Source organism: Callionymus lyra, chromosome 8 (genome assembly GCF_982586985.1).
Source record: "Callionymus lyra chromosome 8, fCalLyr1.hap1.1, whole genome shotgun sequence".
Classification (NCBI taxonomy): Eukaryota; Metazoa; Chordata; class Actinopteri; order Syngnathiformes; family Callionymidae; genus Callionymus; species Callionymus lyra.
In genome coordinates, this window is record NC_141825.1 from 20,975,258 (window position 1) to 21,002,851 (window position 27,594).

The 27,594-nt window shown below is 37.0% G+C and overlaps 1 protein-coding gene across 6 annotated transcripts in view; it reads left to right on the forward strand.

Moving 5' to 3' along the window:
- fgd4a (FYVE, RhoGEF and PH domain containing 4a) overlaps positions 1-27,594 on the forward strand; it is a 50,242-nt gene that overhangs the window by 15,610 nt on the left and 7,038 nt on the right. For 3 of the 6 annotated variants that reach the window (XM_087797705.1, XM_087797709.1, XM_087797706.1), the window contains exons 2-5: positions 12,918-13,001; positions 20,923-21,078; positions 21,386-21,596; positions 25,308-25,707. In XM_087797705.1, coding sequence (XP_087653831.1) covers positions 12,918-13,001; positions 20,923-21,078; positions 21,386-21,596; positions 25,308-25,707 — 851 coding nt within the window. Of the gene's footprint in view, positions 1-7,691; positions 7,862-12,917; positions 13,002-15,809; positions 15,908-20,922; positions 21,079-21,385; positions 21,597-23,353; positions 23,532-25,307; positions 25,708-27,594 lie in introns of those variants that run through there. The other 3 variants (XM_087797708.1, XM_087797710.1, XM_087797711.1) reach the window with 3 other exon arrangements.

A 27,594-nucleotide genomic window follows, 5' to 3' on the forward strand; every position in this document is an offset into this window, starting at 1 on the left:
CAGGAGTAGTTCTACACATCGACGTGCGTCCTCACATCTCGCCGGACGTGACCTTCACTCAGGTCGGTGCTTTGTTTTTGATTTACGCTTCAACACCGGCTCGCCGTCTCCATCAAGACGCACAATGCAGTCTCGGGGCGTCGGGTTCACGGAGCGGCGACATATAGCAGCATCTCACCAGACAGACTATTTTAATGTCTGTCAATCTATACGTGTTCGTGGCGGGTGGAGGATGAAGGAAAAAGGGGGAACATCACAAGGAGGAGAGGCGATGGATGTCAGAGGTGTGGGTGTGTGTAGCCTCAAAACACACTTCATTTCTTGAAGGGGTTGTTTTCTGCCTCACATTTACGGAGAACATTGCATAGCTAACTCTATTGGCTGTAATCTGCCTCAGCTGTCTGCAGGGAAAACATGCAGCGAGTGTGTCACTTCTTCTGAACAAACAACTCTGATTTCAAGTCACCGTGTCGTTGCTGTTGTAACAGAGTGTCACGTTGACAGATGCTGCTCCAATCTGATCCAGTATTATTATTTGCTTAACAAAAATGCCTTTTAAAATAAGAGAAAATATCGGTCCTTATTCCCTCTCTGTCTCTCCTCACATCCGCCATGAACTTTCTCTGCAGCCATATATTTTCCAAAGTGCTCGGTCGACTCCCTGAATGTGGCTGCTAATGTGGGGAGGCAGCAGCAGGGGGTCGATCAGATCCTGCTGTTTATTCTGCCATGGGAAGCAGTCGTGCACTAACAAGGCTCTGAACTGGGTATATGTGTGTGATCCAACTTGGGTGGGGGCTGGGTGTTTCCTTTTGGCAACAGAAACAGGAAATAATTAAGGCTAGGTAAGGGCTTACCTTATGTCTGCTTCCTTGGGTCATATTAGAACTCATAGTCAGCAGTGGACGTGTTTCTGGATATCATTCATTTTACATTGAAGTTATAGATTACAACAAGCTAGCAAGGGCTTGAACTTCGGTTCTTTTGTGGCACCGACTGCCGAAAAGCCAGACAACATCAGATGAATTTGTCTTTTGTAAGAAAGTGTTATTTTGCACTGGAAGTTGGTTTGTTTAGTTATTTTATAAGAAAACAGCTTGTTTATCAATTTACCAAAGCTGAACAAATAAACTCAATATTTATACTTTGATTACTATGATTTTTCTTAGAATTTATCTTATGCAATTGTTAAGGAGAAAGGCATTGTTTAACAGCTATTGAAGTAAAGCTATCAGTATCAGTACTGGTATCGAAAATCTATGATCGATACCAGCCCTAAAGCTGGCATTCTTTTATTTCACTACAGTTTCAGGAGTGATGTCAAGAGAGCATGTCAAAATCTACATTTATTCATGGCTGTAAGAAAATTCCAATATTATATTTTATACTCTGAAATAATTGTTGTTTTGTTTTGTTTTAAATCACAAAAGCAATTATGTTTCTAAACAACTTAGTGTTTGTAGGCACAAATGGGTCACAGACTGATATTGTTTTCTGCTATTTTTCAATTTACAAATAAAATAGTAAATGTTTGTCAATGCAAAATGTATGTCAGATTGAAGCAAAGTTTGGCTAAGGTTATTCAGGTTTTCTACAATCATAAAGACATTCGTTTTAAAATCCTTGAAATAGGTTTTGCAACATTCTCAAAAGACAGCCTAACGAGGAAGTAACTTAAAATGTAACTTTATTTAAAGGAGAACATTCTGCTTCATTTTAAGTAGAATGAGGAAGAATTGTTTTCAGAAAGAACAGGACAGTTAAATGCAACTTGCTTTCTTATTCTCATTAAATAGTTTTTATATTTTTACCTATTTGTTGCAGCTTTTTTTTTAATATATTTCTTTTATGACACCAAATCACTGCCATGGGATTACAAAAATGTATCACCACTTCTAGATAGACAATCGGTCATATTATATAAAACATGTATAAGACATAACACCCCACTCTCTTAATTTAGCATAAGTCAAAATTCTACAAGGTCTCTCCTTATCCCCCCCAAAAAGGTACAAAATTTCCCAAAGAAAGCTCTTTAACATTTCTACTTATACACACTTCTTCCTGGTTCATGTGAGCTGTTAAGCTCATCTTGAGCCTGTTCCTCAAATGCTATGTCACGTTTCTAAAAAGCCCACAGTTGATTTTTGCTTCTCCTATACACAGCAGTTTGTGTTTCTGTCTCCAATGAGTCGAAGAGAAATGCTGAGTCTGTTTGACAGAACGTGTCAGATTAAACGCTGCTTGTGCCTGCATCTATGTGCGAGTGTGTGTCAGAGAGAGGTGTGTGTATCTGAGATAACGTATGTTGCTATACAGCAACGCCAGTCTGGATGGAGAGATTACTTTTATGTCTGATCGGTCGAAGGGGGAGAAGGTTTAATGTAACCATCTGTACAAGGTACAGTCCGGGCTTTATTGGTGGCTCTGATTTGGTCTCGGCCTGTTTTCATGACTGCAGAGCTTTTGGTGCATTCCTGCACCGCACTCAGAATCTGGGCACCAAGTCTGAAGGACTCATTCATGCTGAGCACAACGATTCTGTTTGAGACAAAGATTCTGTTAGACTTCTTTATTGGCAAAATGTTCTGCATCTATTAAGTTCTATGCATTCATGCATGTCTCTTTAGCATGACAGTCACAGAAATACAAACCCACAGATATAAACTGGACACTGCTTAGTTTAAAAAAAAAGTTTATTTTATTCACTATTCTTCATTATTGAGGTCCAACCACCAACATTTAAACTGTGTTTTTATGCCTGAATGGGCTTTCAAGTATCTACTGAAGCACAATTTTATGTATACAGCATAAAAACAAATTGGTCTCCTATAGCTTCTTTGTATTTGTAAATTGTTTCCCACTGATGATCTGGACAAACAGGCTGCAGTTTATTCACAGCACGGAGAACATCCACAGCAGCGGATGTTGCTAAGTGGGATCGCTCAGCACAAACACTGCGCCTGTTGTTGTGCACACAAGTTCCCCACAGTCTGTGTCGGCATGGTAAGGAGCTGTAACCCCCCCGCCCCCCTCAAACTCTTGCTTGGACCATTTATGCCAACATCTCTTTGTGACACATATCTATGACAATCTATCTTGATGTGGTTTGCTTGTGTCTCAATGCTTTTTTTCATTTTGTTTTGTCTAACAAGATCAATACATTTCGAAGCAACAGGAGTCAGATCAATCAGGCTTTTACCTTTTGGTGTAAATATCTTCTAATGTGTCCATGTTTAGGACACTGAGAGTTCTTGCAACATCAATTTGTTGCATTTTACTCAGGTTTCTCTTGGTGAAAGCGTAATGAAGAAATCAGGCACTTCGTTCTTTTCATGATATAGTTCTTAAATAGCCCACATTAGTTAATGGTCTACCGTTTTATTTAGTTCTTAAATATTGTAAAATGCAAATGAAGGTGGTTCCTTTGCTTGCGGTCACAAAAGACCCTCTGAGGTCAAACCATTTAGTCATTACGGAGTTGATCTCCTGACCTTATGCATAATCACTGCTGCCAAATGAGCAAACCCCAAAGAAAGAAGGGAAGGAAAAACAAATCCCATTAATGAGTTCCTCTCACGAAAAAATAAAAAGCGATTATATAATTCACATATATTATGTAAGCAAAAGAGTATTCATCAATCTTTAAACAAGGGATTTTGCCACCAGCTGAAGGGGTTATTACCAAGTTTGAGACGTGAAATAACTTGTAGTCCTTTAAACTAAATGTAAATTAAGAGTTTAATTATTGAGTTAAGGGAGATCTAGAAAATGTACTTGTTATGGTGAGAAAGCCGTGACCTTAATCTACACTGTAAAGTACATGTGAATTTCTCATAGGACTATTTTTAGCCAGACTCTTGTATTTTTAAACCCTGATGGTGAGTTATTTGAGTGGATGGAAATTTAAAAGGGTATTTTGTTGACGCATCAAAAGTGAAATAGTTTTGGACTGGAAACATGAGACAACAGCAGTGGTTCCATTATGGTTCACTGCTTTTTATAGTTGGTTTATTTTCTTTCTCATACTCGGACAAGAAAAGTCAATGGGGGTTGCTTAACTCTTGTTCCGCTCTATTAGGTTTAACTAATGTTAGAATAATGTTGTGTAGGGTGTGGCGCACACCAGCAGGATTTCTCCATGCTTATACTAGATGCACTGGGGTTTGTCACTGATATTGATTGACACGTTCGGCGCTCATATCCCCGCCGCTTTCATCTGTCATCCGAGGTGGACAGTGGTGTAAAACAAAAGGTTATCCATGGTCGTCATCTCATCGCCATCACACCTTCCACACCACCAACTCCATTTAAATGAACATGTACAACCACTTGCTCCTTCTGTACTATCGTTCATGATTCAGTTCACACATAAACGGTTATTATTAATGTCCCCAAAAAGACATCCGACAGAAAGTAATTAAAGGAACGTAGCGCTGTTGCCGTCGTCCCAGTCACACAGTTGACCTGCCCTCATTAGACGTGGGCCACTGATCTTTTTTAGATCACGCTGAAAGCTTATCCTCGCACACTGAGGTTGTACCGGGAGCTTGCTGAGAGGAAGCTGGAAAGTCTAGAAATGAACCTAAATTATGAATATTATTGTTAGCTTTTTCCCTTCAGTATGGATTTAATATATCGGTCTCCTGTAACTAGAAGTCATGAGTACACTGTAGCTGTCAGTCCCGGTGAATGAAGAGCTGAAAAGCTGAGCTATATATTCACCTGCAGATCTACATTCCTTAATTCACCTTTGGGCGCATATTTCAGAAGGTGATTAAAGGAATAAGAATGCAGACACAAGCTGCTGTAATGACTATTCCTAGTTGGGTGTCTGCATGATCCCTTAGCTCAGTCTCCTGGGAGAATCTCAGAGTAGCGCCAGAATCAGCTTTTTCCTCCAATTATACATTGACAGTATACACTGAAATTGTATGTGGCTGTTAGTGACTCTTAAGGATTTTTTATCCTGTGCAGAAAGGATAAATAGAATATAAAGAATATCTAAAAAAATACGAAAAGAAAATGTCAGTTCTACACAGTCTAGTTGACTCGCTCGAAACACCTTGACCTGGATGGATGAGAACCTACACGGACAAACTGGCTGAGAGTGAAGAAAATTGCTGAAGACATGGGAGGGAATTAACCTGTTTATGATTGAAATTGTGGTTAATCTAGTTGGACAAAACCCTAGTTAGGGGACCAGGTTCAAAGGTAGCTTTCCATTTGTTCAATAGTTAATTTTAACCTTACAGCTTCTTAAACAGGACATCGGACAAGTCATAGTAAAATTAATGAATAAACAATTAACTTTAAATATTGAAGGGCGCCTCAGGTGATTATTAAAGAGCAACTTATGTTCAAAGCCAACTCTCCTGACTCACTCACATGTTTCAAATGTTGAATTATTCCTCTGCAAGATGGAGAAATAAGTCCATCATCATGACTATGTTTTGAACTTGTTACTTTAAGTTCTACCCCGTCAGAAATCTTGGCAAATGAGAGGTTACGAGAGCTGAATCCATTATGAATCAATAATGGTCTTCACACCTCCTACCACTTTGTGTATACAACAAGTCTCTTGGAGGTGGAGACTTCCTTAATGGGTAACGTGCGATGACAAACCTTGATGCTTTACCAATCGCAGCAGAGTGGTTGTGGTTATGGTAAACAAGATTTTCACACCACAATAAGTGTTTTCAGTGGGCGGGGCTTAAGATCATTTTCTCATGTAAATATTTAAACGAACAGTTTAGAACAAACAGACACATACTGATGAGTACAATAGAGTTTAACTTCGGATACACTTACATCAACACATTAGTTGACCTACAAAGACCCATATTACTATCATTTTACAAAACTAACCAAACAAACATATTTTAATTTCCCTGTGTATAATTGAGTCCTGACCAAAAATATGAGTGTAGATTTTGCTCCTATAAAATGACATTACTTTGATCTCCACATCTACAAAGCTTCCCCTGGATTATGAGCCTTTTTCCAGCTAGTAACCTTCCTGATTTGTTTCCACACCATTGATCTCATTTGCATGTATCTCAGCTACTGAAAAACATCATCATTCATGAACTTGGTTAATGAGATCATCAAAACCATAACTTAGTCTTAGAACAAGATCTAAATTAAACGTTGCCTTTGTGAGAGTGAACAAGCTTAATAGAGTATTCTTGAGAACTGCACCTTCATAATAGTCAATTTGCTGGCCAATTTTCTCGCGTTTGTCATACTTTTCGTATGAGTTGCTTTCACAAGGGTCTCATCTGGTCTCCTTGACCACTGAAGCCAACCTTGCTCTTTAAATTTTCACTCTATTATGCTTGTGACAGAAAACCATCACTCTCTGCTAATTGTCCATTATGTACGGACAGTCTCCCGCATCTGCTCTCTTTTTCTTTTTTTTTAGGAGCCAATTTCCCGAGTGTCGCCCATGAACCTTTAAGGCTTACGCACACGTTTTCACCAGACAGGGCATCGCCATGATTAGCGGGGTGTTACCCATTCTCCATTATTTATGAGCCTCCTTTGAGGAGCAGTTATTTCTCTCTAGGGCGGCATCGCTAATGGAGGAAACTTTGCATTTTAGTCAGCTTGTGCGTAAAATTGTCTGGTTTTGTGTTTGATGTTTTTATTATTCTGCTATTTAGTTGTTGAGATCTGAAAGGCATGGCAACCAATCATCTGCTCTCTCTTGTGTTTTGCGAAAAGGGGGTGTACACAAAATGAGGGGAGAATGATTGTATGAAGCTTATCTAGTCCCGCCCCCGTTACCCTCAAAATAGTAGTAGTAGTAGTAATAGTAAAGAAATGAAATCATAGACATAATCATATCTTATATCAATGATTGTAACTGGAAAGCACAAAATATGAGTATAACATGGCAGAGCTGAAGGTTGAAATCATTACATTTTTGATGTGTGGTATAGCGAGGGCAACATACTGCCGCCGTTGACTTTGATGTACATGATATCGACCCCAATACTTTCATGTTCTACTAGACTGTTGAGGACTGCAAGCAGTGACTGTTGAAATCAACCATCATAGATTTTTTTTTCAAATGTCAGTAGAGATTATACTTATTGATAATAATACTTGAAGGTTGTAGGCACCATGTGGACGGCGTAAAGTACTTTTAAAGACATTCATTTATAATAATCATAAAAATATTGTATTTTATTTGTATTACACTTTACATATGGTCAACAAATCTCAAAGTGCTATTAATGACAATATACTATTAAATACAATGTTTTTGTATGAACAGCTGTGATCTATTCTATCCACAGTAGTTATTGAAGTCCGTTAGCTTCACTTGAATAGTGCTTTTTCATAGAATGACATAAGAAGATTGGTAGATTATGATGTAAGCAGTTTTCGAGTAAGTAGCAAAGAATGTCTGATGTTAAGTATTAACCCGTAATGGTTCACCAAATTCCCCCTTGATCAATTTTGTAGTTGTACATTCATATTTCCAGCCTGACTTTCTCTGTGATCACACGTCAACATTTTAAGGGTTTAAACATGAAGTGACGTCTTGAAGGGCAACCTCACCCCCCTTCTCCCTCCCTCCCTCCCTCCCTCCCTCCCTCCCTCCCTCGCTTTCACCTGAAGACTTTGGTTTCTAGGAAACCGGTTTGTGCAGTGTTGATGCAGCTCCTCTGCTAGTGAGTTGTGTCAGCGCTGACGTGAAGCGAGCAGCTGTTAGTGGAAACTCTTCGGCTGAAGAGAATCCCGGTGACATGTAGATGCCAGTGGGACCAAATCGGAGGAAGGTCAATGATGGATAAACGTCGTGTAGTGGGCAGGTTGGAAAAGAACCTGCAGTGGAGAGAACACCTCACAGGTATAGACCGACACTTTGTATTTAGCTGAATTGTGGATGAGTTCTTAAATGCTAGTTTCGGTTCGACTACATTTATGGTTTAATTTCTTCTAAAAAACACTGTTGTGAACACAGTGTTGTATCCATGGGTGCAGCTTAACAAATATTTAAAACACGCTGCTAGTCTTCGGCAGGAATTCATTCATGCTTTTAATTACTCAGAGTCAAATTCCAACTCATGTCTACTTTTGTTGAGCTTTGATCGCAATAAACTACCTGTGCAAACTCACCAAAAAGAGACTGATATTAACTTATTGGAGGACTTATTTTCTAGTAAAAAATGTACGCCAGCCTGGAACCCCCCCCCCCCCCACCTCCCTCTGTTCTGTGCTTCTCTATACTTATTATACTAACTTATAATTTATGTGTTTACATAAAAGATTTAGTGGCCCTAAAGCAAACTGGCTTTGCCATAGAACGGGAAAACACCATAAAACTGCACCTGTCAACTGAGCACTGAGTATTAGAGGAATAAGGTTGGTGCATTTCTGTAACTAAAAAATCATTTATTTTAAAAGTGTGACAAATATGTTTCTCTAATTATTAAAATTAACAATCATACAGTTTAACGAGTTTACCGGTCTTGGAAAAACCTTGAAGGCAAATATTCTTTTCTTTAATTTTTCCGTAATAATTAAAGGTGTCTGATACGTATTTAACTAATGTCTAGACTCAGTGTAAATCGTCCCCATTATAATGAAAATTTTTATTTATTTGTCAATTTTGTGCTGGTAGACAATCAGCTACATCAGCTTTTGAGGAAGGTATAGTTCATGGGAACAGCTTCAACTTCTCCACATTTTCGCTCCGTTACAGTTTCATTTTAAAGTTGATCAAAATGAGTTTCCCTCAGAATGTATTACACAATAGTCTATATGTCATAACGTCTATCTTAACTTTAACTCAATAGCTGGTTTGGCTGTTTTACACTGGGGTTCAAACTTGGGTTCGAACTCGCCAGGTCAAATTATGTAGCACACAACAACCTAATTCTAGTTTAATTTTCACCAAAAAAACATTTAAATTAGTCCTCATATTCTTACTTTTAACTATTAATCTTATAAATGCAGATGGCTAGAAGTGTGCTTTGAGCAGAAAAACAAGTTGTCTTGTTTTGTAAGAGTTAAGTAAGTAATAACTTAAACCACAGAGAATATTTTTGCCTAATTATGCTCTTGTACTTCTTGAATTTGTATACTCTCTCAAAGATTTAGTTGCCACACTATATAAGAGTATTATTATTGAATTTTTATTAATATTATTACTATTGTTTTTATTTTATCTTTTTTCACTGTATTTTTAAACTTTTATTTATGTTTTTATTTATGTTTCGTCTGTGAAGTTGCTGCTGTAACAACCCAAAATGTCCTCCATGTGTGAAAAATAACAAGGAATATCTTATCTAATCTGTCCAGTCCCTCATTTAAGTGACTTTGACTCACCAGAACCAGAAAAAAAGTTTACGTTGCAAAAAAAAGACATATGATGAGGCGTCATTAGAAAATAGTTAAGTTAGCTCAAGTTACATTTCTTAAACAAAGAAGCAGTTTCCAACATAAAATGTGTTATTTTTATGGGGGACATTTTAAATAAGTTCACATGTTCCTTCTGTGCGCTGGATTGTTTGTACTTGCATCATTCACGCCACATTAATGTCACCTCTCCGCTGTAGACACCAGGAACAGGAAGTTGAAAAATAGGAAGGGCAGATTCAGAGTGAATTTGTGAGCTTGTTTTTAGTCTTTAATGTTCTCAAACCTGACTTCATGACATCCCTCTTCTTGAGACTACAATACAAGCTTGTGGTGGACTGGGGTCACATGTCCAGGAGCTGCCGCTTGTGTCACGGTCCACTTCTCCCCGACGATTTTGATAAGAAGCTTACATGTGATCTATTGTGAAGGAGCAACTTGTAAAGCACATATGAATTGTGAAGTGTAGTTGTGTGTGTATGTGTGTGTGGGGGGGCGGTGTATAAGCAGCAGGAGGCCCTTCATGAAGAGTCCAGATGGTGGGAGGAGAAAGCCCGGCGTTAATCCTTGAGCCGGGATATTATACCTCATTTACACACACATTTGTACCAGCTTCTGTCTGTTTGTTCAGCCCCACGCTGAGTTTGTCCACTTTTCTTGTCCGTCATGTTCGGACTCAAAGACCCTCCACTGTTTAAAAAATGTATGACTCATCTAATATTTATAAAATGAGTCTCAATATAGATTATGTCTGGGAGTTAAATTCATATCAACAAAGACATTGGTTAATTACTGGATGGTAATTAAATGCAGACTTCATGAATTCAGGGCTTTTGACCTTATTATGGAGATATTTGCACGACGGCTTCTTTATTATTCAGGTTCATTTAGATTCTCATTAAACGTGATTAGCTATTCACCAATTAAACGTCATGGATTACACTTACCGCAGTGTTTTAAATAGTATCTTAATATTGGTGTCATAATTAGTTTCAAACTATTAAGACAAACAATTTCTGCAAACGTACAAAAGTATAAAGAAATGTATGAAATAATATTTCTGTAAAAAAAAAAAGATAATGGTATCTCAAGACACTTTACAGTTTAAATAATACTACATTAGAGAGCCGAAAATAAGGTCACAGCTAATCACAATGTTCCAACGTATCCTCTCGTCCTCAGCAATAGCCGGGAGCTCACAGGATTTCACTGTTGCTTTAGCTGCAGAAGACATAAGGAGTTTAAGTGAAAAACCTTGAGTAGAACCAGACTTAGTGTGTATATGTATTTTAGAAGTTCACTAAATATATAAGCCTCACATGATTATGATTACAATGTACTGGATTGAAGTATTTTCGTAACAAAATTATTTCTAACAGAATAAAATGCTTGGTTGAGGGTAAAAGAGCAGATTTTAATAAATATAAATCATTAAAGTAGCAACATTTGAGACAAAAAATAAGTACTTTCTCATAGCATAACTAAATAAACCGTGTTCCTATCTGAGTATCTGTCTTCATGGACCATCACTGACTTTATATAGATAGCATCTCTATGCTATTATCAACATCCTCTCGCGCCTCTTTCTTTGTAGATGGACTCAAATGTTTTGAATCTAATTCTCTCATTGGCTAAGGTAAGGTAAGGTAAAACTTTATTGATCCCTCAGGAGGTCTCCTTCGGGAAATTGTTACATAAATAACCCTCGCCTAGTTTCCATGTAGGGTCGAGGTATCCAAAAGTACCAGGCAGAATTGTAAACCAAGTTCTGCAAGTTTTTCCCATGAATAAATAAAGAACCAGTCTTTGGCATTTGCTGCAACTTTATTTAGCTGATCCAGCCACAGGGTGACCTTTGCTTGATAAATAGGAAATGTCACAGAGACCTTCACGATTTTTATTTTTAGAAATCCAGTGCAACATCCCCGTCTTTTAACTTTTAGGGGCACCACAGCAGTTTTCTGCCTCAGTGGCTGGTTTAATTTTAATGTCTTCTCTGCAGGAAACTTTGACTTTGTGGCAAAAAATAAACACTTTGAAGGGGTAAATATGGCGTATAAATATATGGTATAAATATTGCGATATTCTTTTCCACTTTACTGTTTGATTATTCGACAGGACTGTATCCATCTTATTTAATGTTTTTTAATTTTTGACATCATATTTTATGGGTTCGTTTGGTGTTTTTAGTTAAATAAGGTGTGTTTAAAATAAAATGGTATATACATTTTTGATGAACAATTAACACATATTCGAACCCTGTTCATTTTTGTGGTTGCAATTTAACTCCTTACATCTTCCGCAGCTAAAGAAACTCCCGGCTATGGCTGAGGACGAGAGGATACAGTCAACTTTTGCAGCTTTAAAGCTGATGTTTGGATATATTTTGGATTAAAAACAAATCAAAGCAGTTACAACTTTATCAAGACTCATTAGGTCTATGATCGCTACGACACCAGAGGAAAGTACTCGGTCAATACTACATGTATACTGCGTTCCTACAGTATCGCAATACTAGTAAACCCTACTAGTAGATGTGCGACATCCTATCCATGCATTCAAAGGTCATATCTGACCTTAAATCCATATTCTGTTTAATGATTACTTATCTATCTATTATTGATCTTCACTTCACCTCACTTTACTTTTGAATCAAACACACTTCCGTCCCAGGTCACCCACTGATGCTAATGCATGGCAGCTGTTGTTGTCGCTTTGTGTGTCTGGCGTTAATCCTAATAGAACCTGTGTTTTGTTGGTAATAACGCTCACGTGAGACTAACATTATTATTTTTTTACAGCTGCTTCTCTTTAATCTTTTATGTGCATATTAAACGGCCATGTTGAAAGAGTGCAGGCTCTCCCTATAGACGAAGCATTCATATCGCAGACACTCTAATTAGCTTTGAGGAATCCCTTGATTCTGCTCTTAAAAACAAACACCAAATACTTTTGATCAGAGCCCAGACTCTTGAATCTTAAATTGTATTACTTTGCTTTCCTGCTGTGAAGCTTCATGAGGCTTTGGTGGATTTTTTTTTCTTAGTATGTGGTCCTACTTTATTCTTTTTCAGTGACGATTGTTCACATAAATATTTAGGTTTTAATTGTTTCTCAGGTATTTTACATTTTTAACTTGGTATTTTATTAATTTATGCTTCTGCATTTATTGTGTAATTCCTCTACAGGGGTTTGTAAATAAAGGTTTTATGATCTTTATATACACTACCAGTTTGACTTTGAATTGTTTACTGAAATTGAGTTTGTGCGATCTCACGTCTACAGATAAATACAGAGTTATGGTCAATCTTTACTGAATGTTCGATGCATTAAGGCCCAATAAACATTTAAAAATCATGACATAGGTAAGTAACCCATATATAGTAAGGGTCATGTGTGGCCCATAGAGCTTATGTTTGCCAAGTCTATCGTAAGAGATTAAATGTAGAAAACCAAATTTGAGAAGCCAAAAATTATAATGTTTTTGATATTTTATTTCTTTTTTTGTTGTTGACTGGACTAATCAATCAACTTTGTTGTTACAGACACAACAGATAAAGTCGACTATTTCCGGAACAAGAACGTAGAGGAAGATGTTTGCCTGGCGGTGAAAATCGAACAGTCCCAAGGTATGAACAAAACGTTAAATCATATTTTCAAAATCTTGATTATTAATAGGTCAATGTGAAGATTAAAATGCAACACACACATTAACATTTCCATATATAACTGATTAAATGTTTTGCAGTAAGTAACGCGATTATTTATTTTTTTACTGAAAGCAACAAAGTACTTAATGATTTTCCTTTGAAAGTCATAACCAATTTAATTTCTTTAATTTTTAAGTCATTTCTTTGAAAAGGTTTTTTTAAACCTTTTTGATTTGTTAAACTATTTTTCAAAGCTATTACAACATGTTGGTGGAGCCTTAGAGAGAATAAGTGGTTGAGATCCAACGGTTATGGAGCAAAGAGTACCATCCACTCATCGCTATTCAATTATTGTCTGTGTATTTCATACAGAATTAAACATAAGAAAAAGTACAATGTAATACAACAAGTACACTTGTTTTCATTTTACAGTAAACATTAGATAATGCTGGTTCCCTGTCAGTAAATACACACAGAAATGCTGGGGTCGTCACCGCTGACCTCAACTGAACACACAAGATGAACTACTGTGTTTATAATGGTCATGATCACATTTTTTAAATGAGCCTTAAGAAGACAGTCTTCCTGTTCAGCCCACACTATGTTGATATATCTGAAGCCTGGTCGCAGCATGATGCTGTGAAGGCCTGAAACCACAAAGGATGTGAGAAGAAAACTGTGAATGTGTCAGTGTGATAGATGAGTCGGTTCCTCCTACACTCATTTTTCTTCTTCTTTCTCTCTGCCTTCCAAAATCATCCCTGACCTTCGCTTCTATCTTTGATGTTCATTTTAATTTTTAAAATATTCTCTCGACCGCATGTTTGAGCACAATAATCTAGCCAGTCTCTTCTCCAGCCTTTACTGAAAATGCACGATAATTTACCTGATATGTTGTAATCTGAAAAGAAGAATCTTATAAACGACATAAATATATCGTCATAATTAACTGTAGACCACATTTGATCAATATTATCTTGCAGATTGTGTGTAGAAAACAATGGTGGCCATAAAAGAGATCAATTAATTATTATTTGTGATTAATAAATCTAAATATTTAATCGCTAAAATCAGATGAATATTGCTATGTTATTATTAGTCTAATCATTAGAAAAATTAAATAAAATATGTATGATTCACCCGACCAAACAATGTCTACATCAGGGTGTGACTACCTTTGCTTTCATCTAACAACAACTATTTAAAATTTTATTAATCCATAAATATATCAGCTAAATTAAGCCCCTTTAAAAAAAAACTGTGTCGTCTTGTGAATCTGGGACTACTTTCCGGTAACATAGGGGTCGGAGCCTTAAACACATCCGTCCTTTTACCCACTTGACCTCCACCAACCGGCCCATTTTTGTTCACTTATACTCTCACTTTGGATTATAAAATGAGGCCACAAGGGTTAATACTTAATGCATGGATGCAGGTATTTCTTCATGCTTATGATCACACACATAGATACATCTATATTTAGAATGAAACACTTTCAACCTTAAGGTTCTTAAGTTTGACTCGTGTCCTCCACACATTCAACACAGTCGTAAATACACACATGCAGAAACAGTTTTTATCAGCCTATAGTTGATCTGTTTATGTTTCATTTGTTTAAGCCAAGGGGGAGTTTCATTTCAAATGTGTACTTCGAAGTCTATTTCCAGAGAACTCCTGCTTGTGTTATTTTATGTTACGGGAATGTATTTGATGGAATTTTAGACGAGTCAGACTGGTTCCATTAGAAGGAAAAAATAATAATGCCCTTCATTCCATCGCATCAGCCAAGAATTTACGTATCCGTGCGACAATTTACGTCACATTTGTCAAACTCATGGCCCGAGGGCCGTTTATGTGGCCCCCGCCGGCCGGTCGGCTCTCAATCAAAGCGTTGTTGTTCATGTTAGTATGTTTTAGATAAGATAAGATACACACATTTTTGCTGCCAATTTCTCCTTGCTTTCATTTCCTTCCAGTAATTATGAGACACAAGGAGATCTATACATTTTAATAAAACAAGTTCTTTGTAGGAAAAAAAATATTTGATGTTTTTTGACATCTGTGTATTACAATGGAAATCAAGTTCAATACACTTTTAAATGTGAAATTAAAAGCATTTCAATCATAAATACTTTTTAGTTTGTGCTACTGTTTCTTTTTTTTCCCTCTGGGCTTTAACTAATTGCAACAGACCCAAGGAGTAAAAATCAATATTTATTAAAGTTATTATTGAGATGTACAAGGGTTTTCTCCTTGAGGCCTCTTTGTTTGTTAATCATTAATCCCAGCAGCGAAGAAGAAAACAGATATCACTCCGTAGTATTTTGAACATGACCTACAGTGTTGAAAATGACATACGACCTTTTGCACTATAGATAGTTTATGGATATATAAGGATCGGCAATAAATAATTGTGTTATTGTAAATGAAAGCTAATGGTGCCATTTTTGCTATGTATAAGAAAAGCCTTTCATGACAATCCAGATCTTCAGCTGTGATTATCACAACATTTTATGACTAGAAAACATCTCGTAAAATGAATTTACTTATTCAAAATAAAGCTTAATTGCAAATGGTTTCCTCCCCTCGGGCATGTTATAGCTCCAAGTGTTGTGTGGTTTTATGAAAGCTTAAGGAATGTTGGTAAAAAATAGCAAAAAGTAAAACGTCAAATCAAAAACAAATCTGTACTATTTCCCTCGAGCTGGCGGATGCATATCTGATGGCACCTTTGGAATGAGGGAAGATGGGAGGAGTCTTGTTCTTCTCTGCTCTCGCGCTGGGCATTTACCTGCGAGATCGTTGGAGAAGTTAACTTCACACCTGCACACACACACACACACACAGCTGACTGGGGGGTTCACTCTACAACCAGTTGTGACAGGGTGAGTTTCCCCACATAGAACTTCTTACCTTTACTTGTGATTATCTGTGACATTCTCTCGTAGATATTCTGTTAACTTTGACTTTTAAAAAACGAGTCTAAAAGATTGAACAAAAACGTGATTTAAAAGAACATAAACTTCAGAAAGAATGTATTAGTTTATTCTAAAGAGTTTAACTGTAGAGGAAGAGGAATGTGAAGGAAGCTAAAGTTTGAGTCCGGAGCTGTGGCTGGCGCTCCTTCCTCGAGTCGAATGGGAGGAGACACATGTCCACAGGTGTGTCAACCTGGTGCACCCTCTTGAGTTTCGACAGAATCTCTGCCTGAGGGGAAGACAGCTTGTTAAACAAGCCTGCTGTCAGCTGACTCTACGGATTATGATGCCATTAGAAACAAACGTTCTGACATTCAGTAGGAAGACAAAATGTTTTAGTTATTTCTTACATTAACAAATAATCTTAATAATACTTAATCTAAAGGGGTTGTCTTATAGTCTAAGAACTTTTCTCAAATGTCATTAACTGATTATGTTGAATCAAAGTGTGAATTCAACCATTTGCTTCAATTGGTTATAGATATTTTATTAGTGTTATCTTGACCTTTAAAGTATATACTTTATTGAATATTGTTTTGATTGTGACCCTGGTCTGGAAAAGAGCTATATAAATACTAATTACTTACTTACCTAATATGTACCACAGTGGCAGTATTTGTTTCATCGGCCAGATGATTCTGAATGATACGTACATGTGTCATCGCGTTGAATAGTTTTAAAATCTGTTTTCCAAGTGCCTTCATTTTAGACTAACAGGTGTATACTTGAATCAAAATCTTCATCCTAGCTCTTTTAGTTGAGCACACAATAGACTTGAAATGTGTCAGAAGACTAAAATATTTAATCAGGACATGTATTGCCGACGGCTTGGATAACAATAATTTAATATTTACAGAGAGTGTAACACAGCCTATGCCAGGTTTCAGTCTTGTTAGTATATCTTCATTCATTCTCTACCACGTATTCCCCTCATCGGGGTCACATGGGGGATGAACGAAATCCCAGCTGATTAGGGTGAGAGACGGGTCACCAGCCTGTCACACACCTAGGGGTGTAAGAAGAAATTGATACAAAGATATATATATATATATTTTTACAATACTAAATTGACATTTAACAGCACTATTTCAATATTTTTCAACCTTTTTTAGGGGGGGTCAGGGGAGGGGTGTGATTGGCTTTCAAATCATATTTTATTTTATAATATTTATTGTTTATATTTCAATAAAGTGTGTATAAAAAAATAAATAAAATGTTTACACATATTCACAGGGTTTGTGTTGCAATTAAACCTCCGACCACTAGATGGCAGAAGTCATTATGTCCTCGGCGGCTATGACTATGATGTTTGGGCATATCTTGGCTTTTAATTTTATATATTTAATGAATAATTGAACTAAAAGACAGTAGAAAAATTAGAAGATGTCACTAAAATTCAGTGTCCCCTAAAATATTTCCTAAAATTATGCAGGTTTTTAAAAATATATCGTAGTAAATCATTCCGTGAGCTGAGTATATCATGTCATATCGTATCTTGAAATGAGTGTGTGTCGCTACTGCCCTATACACAACCATTCATACACACTGTCAAAGATATAAAACAAGTTACTTCTTGTTGTGTTTATTAACTTAAACAAAGTGCATCTGCATGAAAAAAAAATTAAATTGCAAAGCTCAGAATCGGGGGTGTTTGTTTGATGTCAGTCATGAAAGGCTGAATCCACAGCGAGGTAGGCAAGTTTCCACGGCGAGGTAAAAGAGAAGGATCAGATCAGCATCTCCTTATTAAAAGGAACCTCAGGATCTGTCTTATCCTAGGCTTTCTCCGTCAGGAACCTAAGTCATTGTTGGAACCAGGCACTTCAACTGTCACACAGATGGAGGCGGAGAATATCTTGTGGTACCAATTTAAAGCTCCAACTGTCACATGTGCCAAACCGGTTTTAATGAGAAGATGCCAGAAGGTGCTGTTGCCTGGAGATTGAGCTACTTGGACAGGAAGTTGATCCTGTGTTACTGTAACTGCTTGTATTTCATTAACAATGCAACTAAGAGACGGGAATAACTTCTTTCAAACGTAGTGCAAGAATGTGTGAATTGTTTCACTACAGTTTTTCCACAGGCTCTTAATAGGATTTTAAAAGAACTAATATGAGAGAACTTTACCCCAACATTCTTCAACCCTCGAGGACCACATGTAGACCGTGATTATTCTGGTTATGTACCAAAACGGTCCATACGTCGACACCAGACATTCTCTTGTGGCCTCTGGGAGAGAGCAAGGGCCACATTCCTGAGGGTCGCCTGCAGATTTGATTGGTAATTCTGGGTCTTTGTTTAGAAAGCCAGCTCTCCCAGACACAGCGTGAGACCATTTCCAGTCGCTCGTGATGTCTTTAATTACGACCAGGCCGTGGAATAGGAGAAAAAAATGGCTTTTTGTGGTATTTTCTTTCCCCCAAAATGCTGGTTCAGAGTTGGTACATAAATACTTTTGGCTCTTAGTGGTATTTCAATTTTAGTTTCAACACCCAGTAACTGAATTGGCAATTACAACTTGTATAAAGACTACAATACAGTATATAAAATACCTGATTTTATATACTGTAGTCTGGTCTAGAAAGGCGCTATATAAATAGAGATTATTATTATTATTATTATTATATATATGATGAGTTGTGATTGTGCCTGTTGGAATTTTATGATACCCGGGTTGATGAAAGGGTAAAAAAAAGGTGGTGTTCAAAGTAGGATAAGAACCTCAGGATACAAAACACATCATGATACTTGGGTCACGATATGGTATGTTATCACCATGTGGTATTTTATACTTAACTGCGTCTTTGTGGTGCGTTCCAAGACACCAGACCTTAGGTATGTGGTGGCCTTGCTATATTTCACAGCAGCAATTTTGAAAATTGATTTTCTTTCTCTCTTGCACTCCCTGTTTTAAGAGCCGCAATGCTTTAAAATGGTCCAAACATCTGCTCTCAGTAGTAGAGGGGATTTTGTTGATGTACACTAGAGATGGGAGATATCTTTTTGGAGGTTAAAATATTGCCTTATCAATATTTATCAACACAACTTTATTTCTATAAGTCAAGAAAGCATGCAACAAGCTGAACTACCCTGTAATGTATAAATTATTTCAGGATTTAAAAAAAACAATCAGTAATTATATTCTAAGCCCTTATTTATGCTTCTGTTGCTTCCACTTTCAGTTGCCGACCCTACAGAGAAGTACTAGCTGTTGAGTGTTCATAGACTTATGTAAGTTTTTGGGTGTTACATACCTAAATATTATTCTTTAAAATGACCTACACTAAGGTTTTATGCCACTGCAATTGAGAATATTGCTGCTTTCACTCTTGGAAAAGAGCTGCTGACAGTTAAAAGCAACACTAGTTCCAAGAATAGGCTTCTGTACTGCAGCTGTATCGATTCCTGTACTCAAACCATACATCACTGACAGTCTATAAACCCCAAAACCATTAAACAAAATCCTAATATGGTCAAACTGGACTAATAGCTTGCCAAAATAATGAGCCTGTTCTGTGGTCCCCTGATGGTTTAGTCCTTTATTAGGGCATATGCCTCTTCTGGATATATATGTGTGTGTGTATGTGTGTGTGAGGTCACAGAGAGGTACATAAAGGCTTCTGTAAACACTGCCAGTCTGGTGCGTCGCTCCATTGAATCAGTCTGTACGCTGTATATAAACACTCACGCTGTACCATCTGTGACCTGCTCAACCTCCACTGGTGTTGATCCTCAAATTAGCTGAGATCTCTTGGAACAAAATAAAATAGGAATTTTTAGATTTTTACTTGACTGAATTTGCTACACCCTAGTAGCACAGATTATATAACCATCATATTGCCACATTTATACATCCCAACTTCTCCAGAAAGAATTTGCGGAACATTGCCAAAAAAAAAGTGAGGCAATCACTTTTTACAATGAGTAACAGTGAGTTAAAGTATTTATTTCATTTCTCTTTAAAATTGAAATGTGTAAGTAAGTAAGTAAGTAAGTAATATTTATTTATATAGCGCTTTTCCAGACCAGGGTCACAAAGCGCTTAAACAATCAAAACAATACTCATAAAAGTACATACTTTAAAGATCAAGATAAAACTGAGAACAACACAGGAGTTCCAGAAAATCAAGGAAAAGCCTGAATAAATAAAAATGTCTTAAGATGTTAATGTTCTTCAATAATTAATAGGAAGTCTGCTTTAAAAGAAAACATCTATGAATAAATGTGCAATGTATGTATGTTTATGTGACACAATAACATAATAGACTTAGTACTGTCTTAGAGCTGAAAAAAACAAATTATAATTTTATTTTCTATTTTTATACACACTATATTGATTTACTTGCATTTGTATTTTTGACAAAATTGTATTCTGTTCGTCTGCGCACGTTCACTAAACATGTTTTTCATGTTAAGTGAACGCTAGATATGTTCAATTTAAATAGACCAGAAGAAAATGGATTTTAGTAGCAAATATATGTGAATTAAAGTCAACATTTTGCTTGTTCTTTTATTTTGGTTTGGTGTTAAAATGATATTGCAGACACACTTGTAGTACATTTCCATATTTAACAATAACAATAAAACAACAAATGCAGTAATCATTTTTTGCCAAAATTGCCGTTACACTTTGTGACAAGTGGGAAACAACCTTTGAAAACATGCGTATTGTCGCTTTGAGATAGAAAATGATTCGATTGAAACTCTAATTAAAAGGGTTGATTATATGTTGAATAATGTTTCTTATTTCTAATCTTTAATTTTGGGGAAACATTTTTGTGTAGCTAACTGTTCATGCAGTTTGTGATTATGTGTCTATTTTAAACTTTCTCTAAATGTTCCTTTTAAAAAAAAAAACAAAGTCAGGACCTTTCTAATGCTGCTTTCACTTCCTCTGAACTTTATGTTTCTGTGTCCTCCAGCGCTTGGCCGCAGCCCCCCGTTGTGCAAGCAGAACGGTTCCCCGATTGTGCAGGCGTGTTTGAGAAGAGCGAGCGCTGGGACGGCCATCAAGAGCAGGCCGGAGGTCAATGGAACAGGTCCTGGGAGCAGAGCGCGCTTGCCCTCCAAACCTAAAGGTGAGCTCTCGGGACGGATCTGCTCCGGCATTCAACTCAACCGACACATCGCATAAATATAGAGGGAGGTTGAGTGATCTAGTGTTGAAAGAACAGATGATGAACTGTGACCCTTGAGCTTTGTTCCTGTAAACACTGATAAGACCCGAGACAAAGCCTCATTTATAATCCAACTGTAAATCGAAGTCGAGGCTCAAATTCCTACGCTATGAAAGAGTTTTTAACTCAAGTTGGATTTCATGTCCGTATTCAACCATTTGACGGTATTTTTATGGAACATTATTATGTGTTTAATCTCGCACTTCAGTGCCTCCAAAGCCACCTCACCTCCAGAGCCCGGTGACGGACCTGCAGTCTCCCCTCGGCCCCCGCCAGAGAGCCCCACTTAAGAAAGCCATGGAAGAAGGAAGCAGAGGAGGAAGTGGAGGAGGGAAGGCGCAGGCAAACGTGGAGAAAACAAAAGTTTCTCCGAAACACTCCAAAGTCTCTGACCTGATCAGTCGCTTTGAGGAAAACAGGTACTTTCATTATTTATTGATTTTTGATACGCATGAATGAACTAGTGATTAGTTATCACTTTTTAAGTGTGATAACAGTCAATCCAGAAAAATGCATTTTTGGAATAATTTAATTAATTTATATATTGAAATTTTTTTTTTTTTTACACATAAGGTTTGATATTTTAATTGAAATAATTAAAAAAGAAATTTTCTAAATCAAATATGTTTTTTAATTCAATATAAAAATGGTCACCAGACAAAAAAAGAGTACTGAGCTATAACTTTAAGCCACTTATTTATACTACGAAGAAGTGCTGACAAGTCAATCCATCGAAGCATCCAAGGATTTCAGCGATCAGTGCTCGATTGGATGAGTCTCGTAAGATGACACCAATATACCAACATTTCTATATTGATTTTAAAAGGTTACAAATTAAACCTTTTTTTTTTTATTATTATTACTATTATTATTGCTATTAGAATATCCATCATTTTGAAAATACTAGATTTTTAAAAATTAAGTTAAACAGAAAATAGGAACAAATCAAATCGTTTAATATAATAATCATTGAATTCAATTTTCAAATAAAAACAAAATCAATCTTTTAATATAGAAATTATTTAATTCAATATTTCAAAATAAAAAACATTCAGGGCTTATAAAGGAACATTTCAATTAAAAAAATGGTGTTTGCAGTTCTTGTTTATTTAGCTGTTGTCAGAATAAGAAAGAAAGCGAAACATTATTTCAAATAACAGAGGATTGAACTTTTTTTCTCAAGTTAGGATCGTTGAATTGTCGTTCTAATGGCGGGTTCTCGTGCACATAGCTCCGCTCAGAACAACTCATAAATGTCACTTGAAAACAATGAAATCTTTGGTTCAATTCTTTTTTTACCAAAACAATTCTTGTTCTTTTGGTCGTGACAAAGCTCAATTGTTTATGTGAATAGTAAAAGGTGTTTTATCCACTCGGTTAGATACAGGGTTTTCTTAATTAATTGATAGAGTCATGATGGGTTGTATTGATGAGGTCACATGTATCATGATACAGTGTCTTCATTTTGAAAGGCCACTAGATGGCACTCTCTGCTTTATTAACTTTGGCTCTAATCTATTTATTCAATGAAAGAACCTTTTTAAACCATAGAGTGACATCTAGTGGCCTTTCAAAGTAAGTAAGTAAGTAAGTAATATTTATTTATATAGCGCTTTTCCAGACCAGGGTCACAAAGCGCTTTAACAATCAAAACAATACTAAAAAAAAAAAAAAAGTATATACTTTAAAGATCAAGATAATACTGAGAACAACACAGGAGTTCCAGAAAATCAAGGAAAAGCCTGAACAAATAGAAACGTCTTAAGATGTTTCTTAAAGGAGTCAGTAGATCCATCAAGCGCAAAGAGAGAGGAAGATTGTTTCAAAGCTTAGGAGCAACAGCCTGAAAAGATTTCTCTCCTCTGGTCCTGAACCGTGTGCGTGGAATCATCAGTAGATTCTGATCCACAGACCTCAGAGCCCGAGCTGGGGTGTAAGGCTGGATCAGATCAGTGATGTAAGGAGAAGCCTGACCAAGTGAAAGTTTCATGATACATTATTGGAGATAGTACGTCAACCGTGACATCACTCTTGGGCATCTGTAGAAATCGTCGATTGTCGACACAAAAATGACTCATTGATGTGACAAATTTCGGTGACGCTGCCAGTCTGGCGAAACTGGAAACATTGTCGTTTCCGTAGGAGAAAGCAGAAGTGTCGGGGGTTAGCCCGACTGAGTGTGAAAGGGTTCAGACGGAGGCTGCAGACGGCACAGGAGGAGATTAGCCAGTGTTTCAGAGTCCAGGCGTTAGCGAGGGGATGAAAGGAGATTTGTACAGTCGAGGGGAAACACGGATCCTCATTCAGCTGTGGGAGAAAGGTCAGTGTGGAGGAATGAAACCAAGAAAAAGCAGGTACGAGCTTTGATTAACCGCAATGATGGTCTTTGACTTGTTTGTGTTTGTCTTTTCTGTCACGTTTAAATGCTGAAGCTAATCTTGTTGTGGAAGTGTTGATCCTCCCTCAATGGTGGCCTAGTTAGTGAAGGTTCCTTCTGAGGATGTGTCTTGAATACTCGGCAGAAACCATGAAGAATATGTCGTCTAGGATTCTTCTGCAGAGAGTTCATGGTGGGTCAGGTATCTGAGAATGAGCTGTTAATGAACTTATCCCGCACCAGGAACTGAGCTTGTTGGTGAAGCAGTGACACTTTAGAGGCACGAGAACATGTTCCATCAAGACATTGTTGTCAATACATAGGTATTTATCTCAAGCATTCATTTGCTTTCTTTTAACTGTTGAATGGATTATTTGAGTTTTAGAAGTTTATTTTATTTACACTACATATCCTTTTTTTTAAATAAATAAAATGTAGTACATGTTTTAATGTGGTCAGAACTTTTTATTGATTACTTAATTAAAGTGGAAGCCATTTAAATGTGAATTACTTTATGTAGTTCACATTAAAATGTACTTAAATTATAAAACGAAAATATTTCAGGTGTAATTTGAGCTTGTTTTATTCAAATTTATAAACTCATTTCAATGTAATACCACTTTGACTTTTTATTTAAAGCAAAGGCTTTTTCAACCACAATGAAGAAAATAAGTAATTTATATTTATAGAGCGCTTTTTCAGACCAGGGTCACAAAGCGCCTAAAAAATCAAAACAAAACTCAATAAAATATATACTGAAAAGGTCAAGACAACACTGAGAACAACACAGGAGTCTCGGAAAATTAGGGAAAAGCCTTCAAAAATAAATGTCTTGAATTAGTACAAATTGAGAATTTAGTATATATTTCTTAACTTTCTTTTGGTAATTATTGTCAGGAATTGTTAAGTGTTTTTAATTAAAACTTGAAGCTTTTGATAATTTTATAAATACATTTTATTTTATTGGTTAAAGACGTGGATAAAGTTTCTAATTCTACTTTTGGCATTTATATATATATATAAACAACAATTTATATTTATTGCAAAAGTATTTTTAATAGTTTTGATGCAAAACAAACAAAGGTATTCATTGATCTCATCATCTCAGGACAGTGTGTCATGTTTCAACACAACAAGTAGATAAGAAGTGTTTCAATAGCTTCTTCCTCTATTAATACACACTTCCTGTTTCTACTGGACAGAAATGTTGAATGTTTCAATGCATCTGCGAAAAGCAGCAGCATGTTTTTCTGTCGGCCCCAGACAAGTTGAGCAGCTTACGTCCTAATTTCAGTTCACAATATTGATTTACAGTAGCCACTGCTGGGGGACTGTGAGGGTCCCACAACAGGAAGCAGCTGGTCAGAGACAGCAGGATGTAGAGCGAGTGAGTGATTACAACACGTGTGTGTTAATCCGCAATGAATACGGACGTTTAAACAATCGCTGGTGACCTTTATTTTTATGTCATGTATTTATTTAACTTGTTGAAGGAGAGTCCACGTGTGGAGAATTAGGGCATGGTTTGCTAAAGCTGTTTATTCACATCCTCGCACACAAACACACTCTCTCTCTCTCTCGCCACCTTTCATCATAAGACAGATGGAAGTTAGTTCATCCCCGTGGTTTTATTTTTAACTCTCACACCCGCGTGCAAAAAGCTCTAAGTCATATCTCCACAGATCGGCGTTCCGGGCCGAACCACCACCAGCTTCTGCTCCCCTCTGGTCTGATTCTCAGTCTGTCTTTGCAGCAACGTGGACAACAACAAGAGGGACTCCTCGCCGCTCAAGCACATCAGCAAGTCGGCCAACAGCAGCCCGGCTCACCACAACACCGCCAGGGAGGCCGGCAGGAACCACTCGGCGTCCGAGCTCTGCTCGACGCCGGCTAGAAGTCGAGATGGACTCGCGCCGACGCCTAACGGCGATATAGCGAAGATGGAGCCCGACGTGCAGGAGGAGAGGAAGGAGGCGGTGGTGGAGAAGGTGGAGGAGAAGGTGGAGGAGACGGTGGACTCTGCGGTGTTGTTGAACGGAAACGCGGTAGACGCCGGCGTAGACGACAGTGAGGATCACACAGAGAAGAGTGAGCAGGGAAACCACAGGGAGGACAGTGAGCACAGGAGTGATGAAGGAAGCACAGAGCGGAAGGTACGTTTTTTTTATTGTACTTGTGGTTGTTTTTAGCTGTGTTGGGATTCACTGATGCAACATTTATTTGCTTTGGAACGATCTTCCTCTCTCTCTGTGTTTGATGGATCTACTGACTCCTTTAAGAAACATCTTAAGACGTTTTTATTTGTTCAGGCTTTTCCTTGATTTTCTGGAACTCCTGTTGTGTTATCAGTTTTATCTTGACCTTTAAAGTATATACTTTATTGAATATTGTTTTGATTGTTTAAGCGCTTTGTGACCCTGGTCTAGAAAAGCGCTATACAAATAAAAATGACTTACTTACTTACTATTTATTAAATCATTAAAAAGTAGCTGGATCAGCTGGAAACCATATGGGTCAGTATTTATGTCAGGTGGTTAATATAGATATAATAAAATATCGATGCACTTGAATAATCATATTTGTTCACGATACCTTATCGTAATTTGACAGCGCTATCAATTAAAAATAAAAACAATATTAATGCTTTTTATTCGAAATAATATTTTATTCTAATCATAATTCTGTTATGGTTAATATTTAAATCAAGTGTGTATTGATTAAATTAAGTCATTTGATTTAATGTTATTAGCATGCCAAAAATGTGCAGCATTTTTTTTTCATATTTTGTGTTGTACTGAAACATCCGGCTACTAGATGGCAGCAGTCATTTCGCAACTAAAGAAGCAGTGAAACCAGCGAAACTGAGGATGAGAGGATACAGTCGACTTTAGCTGCTTTAAAATGCTGATGTTTGTACATATTTTGGTTTCAAAACATGTTAAAGCAGTCAGGACTTCTTCAAGAGTCATGTGGTCAAGGACTTATATACAAATATATCCTCGTTCCTGCAGTATCGCAATACATCGTATAGTTGCCCCTGTATCGTGCTACGTATTGTAGCACCAGATTCTTGACATTACACAATGCTAGTGGATATGCTAGCCTTGCATCTTTGTTAGCATGGTTAACGTTTATTAGTGTTAACAAGAAAAAAAAGCAAAATAATTCAAGTCCTTTATTTGCTATTATATATTTTTGCTTTATATTATATAACCCTTACAATAGAATAGGTTATGCTCTTAAATGTAACTGTGTTTCATATGTTAGCATCTGAGCTACAGGAGCTGTTGTCCTTTTACACTCGTTTGCCCTTGAGCTTAAGCATTGTGTATAAATAAACGTGTTAGCTTGTCTGCTTTGTACGTGTTTACAACTAAAACTGAGAAAACAAACATACGTAGGAACCGTTCTGGTGTTGGAATTTAGCACATATAATGATTGATTTCAGCTTCAGGGTAGCATTAATGCTTGTATTTTAGCTTGAGGGTTAAAATCCTCTCTTGAGGTTGAACTCTAATCCTCGGCGCAGATGTTGAAGGCAGAAGCAGCTGAGTTAGTGTTTTCAGAAGCTCTCGCAGGATTGTGTGTTTGTGCATCTCCACATGACCAGTAACTGCTGTAAGTGCAGAAACAAACAGGAGCCACGTTACATCACCTGTTTTTAATGTTCACTTCCTCTTGTTGTATTGCGTCCGATAAACAGCTTGAAGCTGAAAGATGAACTTGAGTTCTTATCTCATCGGTAAAGCATGTGGTCAATGGCAGCTTACTGACTTAACGAACCACACATTGAAGTTTACGCTGTGAATATCGACTTTTGCTGAAGTTCAAGAATCTTCCTGTGTGACTGTTTGCGTAGTGTTGTTGCCAGGCAACACAAAAGCCTTTTTTTTTTCATGAAGGTTCTACTGATTTACTTTTGACTGCAGCTAAAAACACTAATAATAAGAAGCAAACGAATCTCACGTCTCTTTCGTTACTTTTAATTTCATCTCATTTAATGTTGTCGACATTTATCATTCATGGGTCAGTGTGAATTA